The following is a 15,595-nucleotide window of genomic DNA, read 5'->3' on the forward strand; positions in this document are numbered from 1 at the left end:
TAAAATGGTCAGAGGAAGGATTACATTTTCAGTTACCTTCTTCTGTTCCCCACAATGCATAAAGATCCATCGTCTATCAGTGTGCTAGGAGAAACAGACATTTGCGGAACATTTATTTTCACCTTTTAACCGAGAAGAAGTAATTCGTTGGCAGATCGTTAAATATAGACCGCAACATTCGACCGATATGTTATTTAATCCTTTGACGAAATCATCGAAAGAGGAAAGCTGTTTCCCCTGTGTAGGTAAGCACGGTTAAAAGGTTTACATGGCAGTGGAAAGAATCGATAAACATTATCAATCATTCGAGGGTTCAAGTAAGAAGATTGTGCGTTACAATAGAATACATTTGAAAAAATCGGACATGCTATCCGTGGGTTGTATCGTTAATACTCGGAACACAGGCTCCTCGGTTCGTGTCGACGAAATCCCAGAAGAGCGCAGCTTCCGAGGATTCAGATGCCACGACGTTACTTAAGTATAGGAATTAATTATTCATGTAGAATTAGCAGCTTGAAAATACTTTAAGCAGTTTTTAAGGATGCATATTGCTTTCTCAATAAGGCTCCGTTATGCTTTACACGAATGTACAGTGTCATCGAGCATATTTCCGGTCTTTGCCGAGTGACGCTCCGAAATTGCAATTGTCTTTACTCTTCTTCATTTTTTTTCTCTTTAAAACACGTTATCTCGCTCAACCCCTGTTACGCCGCTAGCTTCGTGAAGCCCTGTGAGTCCTTTTAGTCTTTGTGAAATTGGAAACGATTTTGAATTCGAAGATCGAAGAACTGGAATGGACACCGAAGTCAACCACTACTATATCTATAGAGGCTAGCTAGAGTTCGCCATTTTAGACAATTATTTTGATTATGCGATCGCGCGCTATTCTGTACAATTTCAATTGTTTCTTAACACTTTATCGGTTGCTTTTGCTTACGCTAATTTCATTCAATTTCAATCGAATCAGAAGTTCACACGTGTAGCTATCGTCATTACATGTTTATAAAATAATATACTCTTTTAATTTTGATCTTCACTCAGTGATCACTACTCGAAAATATTTCAGGAAGCATTACAAGTTTTTCAGAGTCTTTCTGTTACTATCTCTGGAGCACCATAATTGATCGTTCATGGTAATCACGTATAATTTGTAAACGGACTTGTTATGCGTTCATAACACGACGAACAATGGTCTGATGTTGTGTAACGTTGAAAATCGTTATACGAAATACGTATTTGTCAGTATAATTGTAATTTTTGTCCGTATATTAATTTTAACTTGAATTCAACGTTGCATTATTAATACTACTGTTAAAATTTTATGTACAAATTAACTTCTATTTACCAATCCTTGAATATGTTTTAGCTATCACTCAAGCCAGTAATCCATTATAGCAATTAATCATGGAATTGAATTTAAACAGTTTTTTAATGGGGCACTTCATTCTCTCACGAATATTTTTCTAAAAATATATGCAATTGTACTTGTTCAGAAACGCTACGAATAAATTCGATCGAGACTAGACAACGAGAGAATATAAGAAAATTCTGAAGCCAACGCCTTTCTCATTAGAAAATAAGTCAGAAATTGATACAGCCGGGATACACGCTAGGCTGGGAAAACTTTTAATTGAACCCCGCAGTCGATAAAGTGTTAACAAAAAGGGAAGAACGAAACTGCCGTGACATACTTGGTTTCCTTGTAAAAAAAAAGAAAAAGAAAAAACGAAAGTGGAAAGTGGAAAAAAGAGAATCGAGCCTGCGTTGAAATAGTTCTACGGTCCATGACTGCAAAAGCGAGGACCAGCGTTAACGGAAAGCACTTCGATCGACGGTTTTGTAGAAAACTACTTTGAAGGTATCTCGAAACCAATGAGAACTCTAACCCGCCTCTCCTGTGGGAAAGGAACGTGAATGAATCGTGTGCATAGATACGAGTTTAGGCGCCGCGGCGCATAGTACTAGATACATACATACGATATAAACACAAGTCGACTTCGAGAAATGATAGGCCTTACAAACTATATCGGCATTAAATTTTGTACAATCATTTAATATTCGTGACGTAATTAATTTACTCGATCACACTCACTATTCCTCGCATTTTCTTCTTCTCCACTTTACTCCTACCCCCCACCCCCTCGTTCCACGTGTGTCGATTGACTAGCAATACGGTACGATGCAATTAATTAATTCTTCCTCGCAATCGCTTAGTACGACAGTCATATCGTAAAATATATAATTTTCTTCCGCCGAACCTACCGTAATAGAGTAATACTCTTTTTTTTTCTTCTTCTTCTTCTTCTTCTCCCTATCTACGACAGTTGACCCCAACATGTACACGTACGATACACTTAATTACAATCGGATATTTTAATTTTAGGTTCCTTCGGTGCAACGAACATTCGCAGATTCAATCGCCGAAAATGCAGACGTTGATCGCTAGGCTGCGGATTTTTATGCAAAAATTGTTTGCATACATTACATCGGACAGGAGTCGAACCGAGGTTTTTATCTTCCTTATTTTCTTATTTCTCTATTATCTGTAAAATTTTCCATGGTATTATCAGTTTATGACATGCCTATATGCTCAATATTGTCCAGAATATTCACTTCAACATTCTATGAATGCGAATGTATATTTTGTAGTACTCAAACGGGACAAAATGATACATCAGTTGTACACGTAGAGTCACCAGATTAAGACTTCTGTCCCCACTCTACCTTCCCCTTCTACGACGCTATTCCCCACGTATCCGCCACGGCCCGGTCACGTGATGCGTTTCGTATTTGTCGCGCATGTGTCCGGTACTGGCAGAGAGAGGGTAACTTTTTCCCCACAATTCGTGCTGTCTCCCCTTATCCGGCGACTCTGTGTACGAACATGAAATATAGTTAATGACACACGTTTCAGATACAATGTGAAAATAAATTAAAGCTCTGTAAAATTTATCCCATTGACATCGTAAGGAAAAATTAAAAATAATGTACCTATCAATCTTTTATGTTGTACCACGAGAGAAAGTTTAGAAAAGTAAAAAAACCACTTCGTATTTCAATAATTTGTAGATATTGTTACCTATATACACATGATTGATAATGACAACAACAAACTAACGGTTTCAGGCAGGAATGGGTTAACGTGTGTTATGTTTTTGTGCGAGAACCTAAATTATAGCTACTCATTTTTATAATGAATGCATCAAGTCCGCAGTCTAGTGATCCTCCTCGCCGGTTCAGCGGCTGCATTTTCGTTCTCTATTTCCACTCGCAACGTCGCCTCTTCATTCGAAAACTCTTACGTCTCTTAAAAAATAACATCTGATATACTTAGAACCTGTCTTACCGCTAAGTTTTCGAGTCACCCTCGGATTCGACACCGAGCATCATCTCGTTCGGGCTCCGTTGGACAAAACTAAACGGTTTTTCGATTACACACACGGCGAGAAACGTAACGTACGTTTCGCGAACACGTTTCATCGGATCCGATTATAAGTTCAGCCGATCCCTTGATAGAGTTATGACGTATGATCGATTGATGAAACAGGCTCACGGTGCAACGGATTTCACAGGACATTCCGCGCCCAAGGCTGAATATCGAAACGAATTTCAGGCTCGCCGATAAAAAATAGTGTGCTCCGTGTTTATTCAAAGACAACGTTCGTTACAAACATTACAAGTTCGACACGCGGCGGGGAACAGAACGCTCGGAATTTCTGTGTAGATAAAAAATCATTTAAAATCATTTTGTGTGAAAAAGATAGAGGTTTCGGATCGATTTTGCGTGGAACTCTCTATCGTCGAAAAAATTGGCGCGTAGAACATTCAGAAGTGTGCAGAGCGTAAAAAATGTGGAGAATATCTGCTCCTTTAAATCAATTATTAATTCAATATTACGTATTCCACTTAACAAGAAAATGAAACGTCGAATTAGCTGTTCTCTCGCAAAACGTTAAGTACAATTCATTGTACATTTTGCAGCACTGTTTTCGAAACGTACGCGACACTGTACAGAAGATATGGTCGCTTCAATTTTAAAAAGCTTCATACAATTGTTTGAAGTTTATACAAAACAAAATTGATTCACTCTTATAATTTTATATTGATGGTGCGCTCAATATCTTCGATACAGTTTTAAATTTAAACGTTAATACAATTGTATTAGTACTGCAAGAGTTAAATATAGTAATAAAATATAAGCAAAGTGAAGATATGTATTGTCCTATCGAAAACTGTCCGACACAGAAACTATTTAAATTTTTAACAACCCTATGCGAGAGAATGTCGTAACTGCAGTATTTGTGTTGGCTGTGCTTTGTACATCCCTTTTTGATAAGCAGAATACGTAGAAATAAAATCATAGATCTCAAAATTGAAACGAACATTATGTAAATAGGCCACCCATGATCAGAGTCGTCAGATTAAGATTTGTGTCCCCACTCTACCTTCCCCTTCTACGACGTTATTGTTTCTCTGGCGCATGTATCGCAATGTCATGCGACTAATTCGGTGCTGGCAGAGAGGGGGTCACTTCTTCCCCTCCTCGAGCGACTCTGCCCATGATACAGATCAATGTTTCTTTTACGCAATGTACAATTTACAAAGATCCATACACTATGTATTAATCGCAGTTGATCGTTTGTGCTTTGAACGCGTGCAATTATTTGAAACCTTGAATATATTTGATGATTCGTATTTCGTTTGATCTCTTCGGTCTTCGGTGTTTCGATTTCAAATAACTACACACCACTGTTTACTTAAACGATAGATTACCGTTAATTTTGCGATAAAATTATTCCTAAAGTTTTGCGAAATGACGATTCTTGTGAACACAGAGGGTGTCAGAATATTTCGATCCTGTTAGAATGTTAATTGTATCGCTGACCGGTTATCGCATTAACTGCTTCCAGATAAATGGTCGTCGTTAATTTGCGACAAGATGATCAAATTAAAATGAAGGACATTTTTCTGAAAGGTATTACTCTCTTACTGGACAGTAATTTAAACATTGAAAGGGGTAAGAAGCTTCTTAAAAAACGTGTTCGTGTGACAGTAAATAAACATCATTCGTTTCGTCAACAAGTAATGTATTATTTTATCGATGAAGTGATAATGTATTCTTCTTTCTTTTTTGATTTTTTTTCTAGTAACAAACTTCAGTTTATATCTAAAAATATTCGAGTATTTATATTATATGAAAAATAACCATCATTTGAACAATTTTAAAATTGGAATATTTTGGATTATTTAATAAAAATGATTCTGAACCGTATCAACAATTTTCTTATTGCAATATAATTCGAAATGGTTTAACAGAATCTATATTTCGTCCGTACTTAGCTATTTATGGTTATTCGTAACAATCTGATTGAAATTTCTCGGTTACTCTCATTTCATCGACCAACAACGTCCATTTCTCACGAAGCAATGGTCTGTATTTATTGTTGCTTACCACGCGATGCTTTCGGAGTCGTATACAGATGTAGACTGTCGAGTGTTTGTTACAAACATCCAGTTGCAAACGTAGAAGAGACTGTCAAACAAGGAGTGATTTCCTCAAGCAATTCGTGTTCGCGAAATACCAGCTCTTAGAATTGATTTTTAATTGCCAAAGTGTGAATTTTTACACGTTTAAAATATAACGTATTATACTATAAATTATTTAAACCTAATAATTTATATAAACACTGGCGAAAGTATTCAGTAACAGCGCAAAAAAAATTAAGGTCTTTCTCTTTGTAATGAAGTATTACTTAAACAAATTACGTACGTGATAAAAATTAATTAAATACTTATTAGCTATGATAAATTAGCACAACTGATAAATATACATTAGTTCAAAATTTAGTGCGGCATTGTTAAAATACAAATATTGCAGGAAACTTTTAGGACCAGATTGTTTGTTGTAACTTACATTTTAAATTAATACATGTTATTGGCACTTGATGTGTGTAATATGAGTTATTAAGTGATAGTGAGAGTTCTTGAAGGAAATCAATACAGAGTAAATAATATTTTATTGAAATGGTCATAATGATAATAATACTTGAAACTTAAATTTATAATTTAAAGAATTTAACGAAAACAGAATAATCTCGATTGTTTCCAATTCGTCACAATAATTTGATTAAAAACGTTAAAAATATAGCAATACTCTTTTGATTTGTAATTTTAATAATAATTGTTGATTGTTAATTAATCACGGGGCTTTCACAGACTATGAAATACAATTTGATATATTGACTGTAGAAGTATTTGTGTGTTATTATATTTACTAATACAAATTAAATAAAAATAAACGTAGAAATATAAATCGTCTATTAAATTAGCATACATGACGGAAAATCAATTCTTTACCGGTATAAATGATACTGACATATCCTACAAGCAGTCACTAAATATTGATGATGAACCAATCGACATTTTGCGATCAAGAACGTAACTCTTCTAAAACTACCTTTATAAGCGACTGAAATAGAACCGAAAGGAAACATAAATGCAAACTTGACATTTAAAATGATTTAATATTCATGCATGTTTTGTCACGTTCAGAAAAGAAGTGCAAATGGTAAATCAAAAAGAAAAAACTCGAGTGTAAATGTCAGTGTAATTGTTTATTGCGATCTTATTAATCGTAGCCATAGCAATAATAATATTCATACTAACAATAACATTAACCTGTCAACCGGGGATCGTCTTCAATTTCATCGTTCAGAAAACTTCTTGTACATTCCATGGTATTATAATATTGATATCAATCTAAAGTACATAATATTATCGTTCAACACTAGGTTTATAGCCCGTTAAAATGACGGATTCTGATATTTGTAATTTACAATTATTGTGATTGCATCCATCAGGATAAAATATTCAACAAATTTATTTCTTTAGGTAGAAAAAAAATGATTAAACATTTTGATAGACACATTCTCGTTATTTTCATTATGTAAAATAGTCACTTTTGGTGGTCCGTAAACCTAGTGTTAAGAATATTGCAAATCGATTACACATTTCATGTAATCTCCGCTAAACGAGACTTTGAATCGTGTTTACATAAGTAGTTGTGATCGACATGCGACCCGGCTCACACGCTAACATTATTCGATCGATTGCGAACGCAACGTTGTCGGGAATTAAACAAATAAACAGCATAAGAACGGAGCGACGAAGAACAGACGCGAAATTCCGGAGGTGCAACGAATTCACCCGATCGCCCGATTGAGTGGCACGTTTCGATCGCAATCCGCGCGGAAGGATTTTCTCGATTTTCCGCAAACAATCGGTGGCTGGTTGCTATTCGGAACTTATTTCGCAATCGAAGCTCGTCCCGGTCGGGGGAGTCTGGAATTCAGCTAGCTCTCCTGCACGGACAGGAACGGCAGGAAAGTCGATTGAAGGTGCAGTCACCTTTCTCGGTCGGGGTGACCGTGGAATTCCACAGGGTACACTCGGCCGGAAGAATAATCTCGTCGCGCGAGGTTCGCATCTTTCTCTCCGTTCCTAGCTCCTTCGTACCCGGAGCTGCTGAAAACCTTCTCTGGCCTGATGCTTTCGCCGCGATCTCATTTGCCAAATATTTGATAAGCACGGAAATTCGATTGTTTCTGAGCTCGAAAATATAATAACTCGGTTCAATCGCTTGCTTCGTGTCAGGTAACCAGAAAAGTACCCCTTTTCCATTTTGACATTATTAACCCTTGTGTATGTAGCTGCGGAACGTCTGAATGTCTGTGTGATGTGTCGGATTTTATGCATTTATGACAAAAATGAGTAGGTGTAATTTGAAACAGTAAAAACATTAGAAACATTTTAGAATACTGTTATTGTGTATATTGAGACAGGAAATACATTTTTACTTCACTCCAGTTTATTGCAGTTCAGATAGAAAATGTTTATTTTGCAGAAAAATCCGCTGACTATTTATGACGAAAACAACATGATGTAATTTCGGACAATAGACAGATTAAAAGAATTTAAGTTTATTATTTCAACTTGTGTGTTAAAATTATCGAAAAAAGAAAAATGTCTATATGGTTAATCTAACTAAGGCAAAAAGTTTTCATTTTGCATGAAGATCCGCTGTCTAGTGACACGTGAGTGAAATAATATATGTATTCATTTTTTATGCAATTCAAATAACCATTATCACATTTTTATAAAAATTAGAATTTTCAAAGTCGACTATATCGAGTATTAAAATGTGACTATTTTAAATGAAAATTTATAGAATCTGTCATATTTTGCCTGTCTTTATAATTGCTACATTCTCACAATTTTCCGAAATTTTTCCAATTGAGTGTGAACAAAATTGGTATTATTCAATGTTCTTTTGTAACAAAATGTCTGAAAGAGAAACTCTTCTGTTATTGTTCCTAAATGTATGCATTATAACTCCTCCATTACTAGAGCTTTCTGGTCGAAAGTAGGCACGGAAGATAATCATACAAATACATAAACAATAAACCAAAATATGTAGAACTGCTATTATATTTGATTACTCAAAACTAAAAGAGCTTGCGTTGCATTAATACGGCCGTTGAAATTTTCGGTTTGGCGTCAACAGGTATTAGATCGACTGATCGAGGTTTAAAGAAACGTCGTTTATTTCTCGGTGTATGGAAATATTTCTGTCCTCGCAATGGAGTTCTGACGGTATTAAGAGACGTCGGGTTCATTTACGGGTGAAGTTAATGCACTTCGATCGCCGGAGAGTCGAATTCTCCCGATAATAAACGGAGAAGAGAGATCGTGTTTTTCTTTTTGAAGACTCGCTGTCGGAAACTCTCGGACGAATTTTATCGATCCGCAGATTCCGTTATCGTAGTCGCTTTATTAGCGAGTGGTGAACACAGCGACCAATCCGTGGCAAGGCGACCCACTTAAATTTACGATTTACACCATACGACTTATACCAAAGATATATTAGCTTCTCGATCTCGTGAAAAATATATACATGTCTTACAATCAAGAGAAACTCCCGTAAATCTTAAAGAATAAAAATAATTATTTACAACTTCGAGACGTCGCGTCGTCTAGCGCGACACTTCGCTGCCGTGTTTTCGATTTTAAATATATGTCCAATTCTCTCGCGATGGCGAGAGACATTGCAAGAATTTATTTACATTGGGCATTGTGTTACCGTACAAGACGCGTTCTGTGGATTTCACGAGTACATTTCGCGCGTTCTGCGGGAATCGAATAACTTAACATCACAATACGGACGACCGAGGTCGCGTTGATTCGATATGAAAACGTTCGTTAATTTCAGATCAATGTAATCGAAAGAAAATCAGTGTAATTTTTCAGGAGTATCAATGTGTCGTGAAGTGTTAACTTCACGAAAAAATTTGTGCCGGCTCAATCGCTAATTATTCCTGTTTGGTAAAAGATTTAATTCGTTTATGAAGGACAACCACTAGTCTGCAAATTAATTAGATCCAATATTCGTTATTGTACAATGTGTTTATTGATAAAGATAATGACTCTAGCCAACAGAATAAACGGAAAAAAGATCACTTGCTACAAAATTGAAAAATCTCTGGAGTAATAACGTACATATTTGCACATGGTAAATTGAAACATTTTAACAAACATCATAATTATATTTAAATTGCATGTTCCGTAAATGCATATTTATCCCGAGTTTACCACAAATCTTCTTTGTACGTGATTAAATAAATCAATTTCTAGCATAAAAAAATTCCTATACGATTGTAGCCCTTTTATCGTCCGAAGAAACTTCCGTAGTATCAAAATAATCGATTTCGATAACTTAAATAATAATAATTGAGTTCACATCGTGCCCCTGTACATTAGAACTTTGTTTCCATATCTAGAAGTAAGATTCTTGTTTAAAAAATGACTATAAATATAATTCTACCAAATGTTCCACTAGTCCTAAACCGTAAACTTAGAAAACCTAAACTAAACTGTAGCATTTGCATATTGTCAAAATTAGAAGCAAGTTTCGCAGATTGTGAATAAACGTTGAAAATAAAGTACAAAAGAAGAGACAAACTGAACGGTCTGTGATCTTATCCAGACAATTATCGTAATGAATGAGATACGTGGATTCTATGCTACATTTAAATTTCAAGTCACCAATTATTTCCACGAAAGAGCCCTCCAACGGAAAAAAATATCGTTAGACGATTTCTAATTCGCGAAGTACAGTACTTAGGACATTCAATTAAACTTGGTAGTCGACTCACTGAGATCGCTTTTCGCGTCTGCAAATTCCGTCAGACTTGTCACGTGGCTCGGCTACCGAGGCGTCATCAAACTTGAGGTCGTCTCTTTCTGTCGCACTTGACAGTCTCGACATAATTAAGCGGCCGACTACGATGTATGTATGTTTTAAATGTACACGAATCCATGTCAGCCGGTGCTACGCGAACATCTTATTACGGATCCTATTAAGAATGAATTGCGAATGTCGTTAAACCTATAAAAACATTGTTCGTGGATAATCTGATTTCGAGACTTTCCGATGACACTTTAGGGTTTTCGATGAGACCGAGTGATTGTTATAAATGAGAGAGTAAATAGAGTCCTGGGTCCATCGCAGTCGAAAGTAACGTTCACTTAGGTTAAACAGGGAAAGCAAAGTAGAAGACTGTATTGCTCTAACCTTCTACCTCTTTCCGTCATTAACCGTTGCTCCCAGGGGCAATTCAGAGCGCTCTCAGGGCAAAGAGTGCTGGTTGCTCGTGCCTGATCTAGATGAATGACTGTGAACGTAGTTTGGAAAATCTTGGTGTTCTAACGGAAAGCGTTTGGGGACAGTGTGGACGGCTTCGAGTGCATGGGTTTGGATTTATTGTTGCAGTAATGCATGGGATTCTGAAAGTTGGACAAATAGATTGAGCACCGAAAGGATGAATGTTCATCACTCGGACGGCGGGCCGTTCTAGTAACTGTATATATAACTGATGACGTTCGGGCCAGCCACTGCTCTATTTATCAATTTTTTAAAACAGATTTCAGAAGGTCTGGGTTAGGTCCACAGTACAGCAGCTTTTCATGCAATTAATTCGCCAGAAATTCAATAAAATAGACCCGGACCCCGTCGTCGGATGGTTAAACAATTTAGCGAGGAGACAATTTTTGTGGGAACGTGGGCGATGTAATTGATCCCTACAACATCATCAGATCATCTCATTGAACTTCTCTAAACTTCAAAACGTTTACCTGTGAGCATCGATGAATACGTTAGTAAAAGTGCGCGGAAAAATGTTAATGTACCAACTGCCTTAGATATAAACAATCTCGTGGAAAGAGAAGTAAGGTTCATTGCCAAATATTTACTTGGGTAGAAGTTAGCACCAGCGCGCAAGGACATGAGATACCCCAAAAATTACAGTTATTAAGTACTCTCTTCGGAGATCGTACCCGAGTACAAAAGGCGTTTACATGATTGGTAGACGACACAACGGAATAGCATGGAGGATTAAACAAAAATTCGTTTGCTAATAAATACGCCGTACATACATAATTTCAACGCGAAAAAATTAAATACAAGAGTGTATATTACGTTCTGGACAGAGTAATCTGAATACGATTCTCTCTTCGTTTTTCGCAACTCATAGTGTTTGCGTCGGGATGACGTTTGCTTTCGGTAATTATCGGCCTGACTGGGATCCGCAGCGTAAGTAGAAACTCGACAGAGGGTTCCCGCCAGCTCGAATTGCGATTCGATAGTTCCACTCTGTCGCCGCGCTAGTGTGACATTTACAAACGATGCGCCCCTGGGTCTCGTGCACTGGGACGTTCGTTCAGCGGATAACATTTTCGCAACTTCGCAGCGCATTTTATCTTCTTCGCTTTCTTCTCCCGGTTTCGCTCTTCCGAGCGCGCTTCGTCGTCGGGCACGCTTCAAAGTCGCCGTCGTCTCGAACACACGCCTTTGCTGGCAAGACGAAGACGACCATGCTGCACTGTTGTCCTCTTTGACGCGATTCCTCGAGATCGTTTCACCGTCGCAATCTCCCGTCCGATCCGTCTTGCCTCGTAAACTTCGTCCATTCGTTATGGAGCTTCCGGAGCATGTGTTGCACACGTATACGTACAGAAAGTCCATATCCGGATCAGGTGGAACGAGAAAGCTTTGCTGTCTGGTACCGTGTGTAATCAATCGATACCCTCGTTGCAACAACTCCAGCCGTTCTGTTTAGTCGTAAGACGAGTCAATAACATATTCCCTTGGCGAAGCACCGTTTTCTTTTTTAAGTATCGTGTGGATCACTCGAACCACAGTATCGTCGACGAGCGACATCTAGGGCGCGTGATCCTACAAGACCGAGATATCCACTTGGAATCAGTGTCCATTTGTTCCACCGAGGCCTCGTGAATAGGGTGATTGGAATGTACCAGTATCAGTAAATTGCTCGTCGATATCGTTCACCGATGCCAGTCCTAATCAGTCTTCAATTTGATTTACCAGTGTACTCGCCAACCCCGTCGGCGTCCCCAGGCGTCTTCGCTGGATGCAGGGACTAGCGCACGCCCGGTACGTCGGCGCGTCGTCACCCGCCATCTTAATCTCGTTGCCAGATGGTGTGTCGTGTTCAACGTTCGGAATCAGTCTTCGATTTCAATTCACTCGGCCAGCCCGCGTTCACACACCTTTCGCTTCCGTTCTCCCGGTGGGCGTTTACGCGCGATATGAGCCGATCTCGCCCATGTCCATCCCGTCGTGCATCTCCATCTCCATCTCCATCTGCGCGTCCCGATGCTTATCGGACCGATGGGGGACGGACTGCACTCCGACGTCACGATCGCGGCTTCGATCGCGGGACGATCGATCTTTTTCGCGCGGGAAATGGTGGTACTGATGGGTCGCGTGGCCGTTCATGGGCAGCGTGGGATAGGACGACTGGCCGCAGGAGGCTTGGTGTCTCGAGGGCAGCGGAGGTGGCTGGTGTTGGTGTCCTGGTATGCCGTTCTGAACCCTCGAGTCAATCTGCCCTCTCTCGGAGGTGTTCTCGGTGTCGCGGGTAGGCAGGTGCGGCGGCTGGGGCGTGCGCCGCAGAGAATGATTCGAGTAGTGCAATCTGCCGCCGGTGGACGAGCAACCGTCGGCGGCGATACTCAATGGGGACGAGCCGTCCTCCATAGGACCGACAGATCGGTGACCGGATGAACCGGAGTTGGGCAGCGTTCCCGGGCGGCGCATCTGTCGCGCCGTCTCCCCGTCGATGTAGGTGAAACCTTCAGCAAGGGTAGTACTGCCATGTGGCAGAAACCAAACACCTCCGACCCCAGGGCTCGCCGCCCGAAGTTCTAGCTACAGTTCCGTCACCGGTATAGGCTTGATGTTGGTCGAGATTTGTGAATGTTGCTGCTGCTGTTGTTGCTGTTGTTGCAGTTGTTGCTGTTGTAGATGATGGTGGTGGTGGTGAGGTGGCAGCTGCTGCGACTGCGGCTGGTGGTGATGATGGTGGTGGTGCGGATGCGCCGATCGCACGATGTACTCGTCATCGGAGAAGGTCTTCTGGTACTCGTGCTCCTTGCGCGAGATGGCACGGTTCTTCCACTTGTAGTCCTTGAGCGCGTCCCTGACGCGTCTACGACATCGGTAGTAGAGGATCAAAGCTAAGCCGGTGAGCAAGGCGAGTCCAGCCGCGCACACCGTAGCCAATAAAGCTTGTTTCCGAGGATCGGAAAAAGCGCATCCCAGTTCATCCGGCGTCATACCCTTTATTGGTTTTCCCTTTGATTCCGGCGGTTCCGCGCATATCACTGGACTGGAGTTCCTTGGGGCCAGGACCTCGGATAACCAAAGCAAACCGCAGTCGCAGACAAAAGGATTCTCGCTTAAATCCAGGCGACGCAACTCGTTCCAGGCCACCAGGGACTCCGAGAATCCGGTGAACGCGTTGTCGCGGAGCATCAGATGCCTCAGGTTCGGTAACCCAGCCAGGGAGCCGTCCTCCATCGTCGTCAGTCGTTTGTTGCTGTTCAGTACGAGAGTCTCTAAATTAGCGTTGTCCGAGAACGCTCCTCGTTCCACCGTGGTCAACAGCTTCGCCGCAGATATGTCGAGTTTTTTCAGCTTGGACAAGCCCTGGAACGCGCCCGACCTCAGCGTCGTGAAGTAGGTTTGACCCAATGTGAGCTCCTCGAGCCGAGGAAGTATCGCCAGCTGTTTCGTCGGCACTTCTCGCAACTTGTTCCCGTCGAGACCCAGCGTGCGCAGGGCGTTCAACCCGCGGAACGCGCCGCCGCTGATGTCCTCTAAACCCGCGCCAGTTATGTCGAGCACCGTCAATTGCTCCAGTCCTTTGAACGCGTCGTCGGGCAACGAGGAAAACGCGTTCCAGCCTATGTGTAACTCGGCCAGAGCGTTTAAAGGCGCTAAAGCCGGCGACGGGATTGTTCTCAGCTGATTGTCGTCTAGGTGCAACACTCGAAGAGTGCCTAGTTTCTGGAACGCCCCCGGCTCCACCTTCGATATACGATTTTTTCCGAGATCGAGCTCCTCCAGCTTCGACAGCGACGCGAAAAGACCATTCTTCAGATTCTCCAGGTAATTGTCTCGTAAGTTCAACACCGTCAGGGATTTCAGGCCTTGGAACGTTTTCTCGGTTAATGCCGAGATCTTGTTGTGCCTTAGGTGGAGTTCCACCAGTTGCTTCTGCGCCTCGAAGCTCCCGTTGGGAATGATGAAGAGGTGGTTGCTCGAGAGATCGACGTTTTTCAGGTCCCCGTAGAATTGAAACGCCGCCGCGTCCACCATTTTTATCCGGTTCTCCTTGAGCACTATCCGTTGGATGCTCGGGTTCAGGGCGATCGGTATCACATCCAGATTCGCTCCTATGCAGGACACCACGAGATTGTCGTCGTCGCAGGTGCATCCATTTGGACAGAACGCTGCCGATCCAAGAGCGAACATGCCGGCCAGGACGAGCAGATGGTAAAACGTCGTTGGTATAGTTCCACCGTGCCGCGGCGTCTGAAAATAATAAGCAAGAAACTCTTTATTAAGAGGGCTCCCCGAGCGCGGCTTATCGTAAAATGTAATTTACATTAATGCTAGGTTTATTGCCATACATAAATTATATTCTACGGAGACCGGAGAACCGGCGAAAATGAGAAAAGTTGCTGCCGCTTTGGGAGATTGAATGCCTGGGAAAATTTTATTTGTCGTTGATTTTTACGACGCGCCGCCCAGAGCGGGTTGCTAAATAAGGTTTCAGAATTTGTTCGCGATATATACAGGAGTAATTAAAAAGACAACTTTACCGAAGGAATTTTAATGTGTGCATGAATTGAGTGTGGTGGGATAATTTTATACTAGCAGGTTTAAATCATTTTATCTGTGTATATTATGTTCAATAAGAAGACCAACGCTGATCTAAGAGAAATAGTTTTCAAAAATATTGCGAGGGCTAAATAGGACTTCATCTACACAACACAATTATCACTTATCAATGATTATGTGATTAGACCGATGGCTAACTCTCTGTCAGAAGAGAAGTCAAGCTATCCAAAACCTCCATCGAATCGTTCCCGAAAGATTCAGTCGCAAGCCGGCGAGTACAAAGTCGGCATTTTGCGAAACCTCACCGGCAATGTCGGACGAATGTTAATCCGA

General features: G+C 40.7%; 2 protein-coding genes across 12 annotated transcripts in view; both read right to left on the reverse strand.

The window, feature by feature from the left end:
• Window positions 1-9,786: 9,786 nt before the first annotated feature.
• On the reverse strand, window positions 9,787-13,174 carry LOC143216306 (uncharacterized). Its single transcript, XM_076439230.1, has one exon. It carries the CDS (start codon window positions 13,172-13,174, stop codon window positions 12,653-12,655), a length of 522 nt encoding a protein of 173 aa, XP_076295345.1. The 3' UTR covers window positions 9,787-12,652.
• Window positions 13,175-13,285: 111 nt separating this feature from the next.
• Window positions 13,286-15,595, reverse strand: part of LOC143216303 (uncharacterized) — a 491,467-nt gene continuing 489,157 nt past the window's right edge. For all 11 annotated transcript variants that reach the window (XM_076439220.1, XM_076439218.1, XM_076439224.1 and 8 more), the window contains one exon: window positions 13,286-14,953. In XM_076439220.1, the coding sequence (XP_076295335.1) occupies window positions 13,286-14,953 (1,668 nt within the window). The remainder of the gene's footprint in view (window positions 14,954-15,595) is intronic.

The sequence above is a fragment of the Lasioglossum baleicum genome, chromosome 15 (genome assembly GCF_051020765.1).
Source record: "Lasioglossum baleicum chromosome 15, iyLasBale1, whole genome shotgun sequence".
Lineage (NCBI taxonomy): Eukaryota > Metazoa > Arthropoda > Insecta > Hymenoptera > Halictidae > Lasioglossum > Lasioglossum baleicum.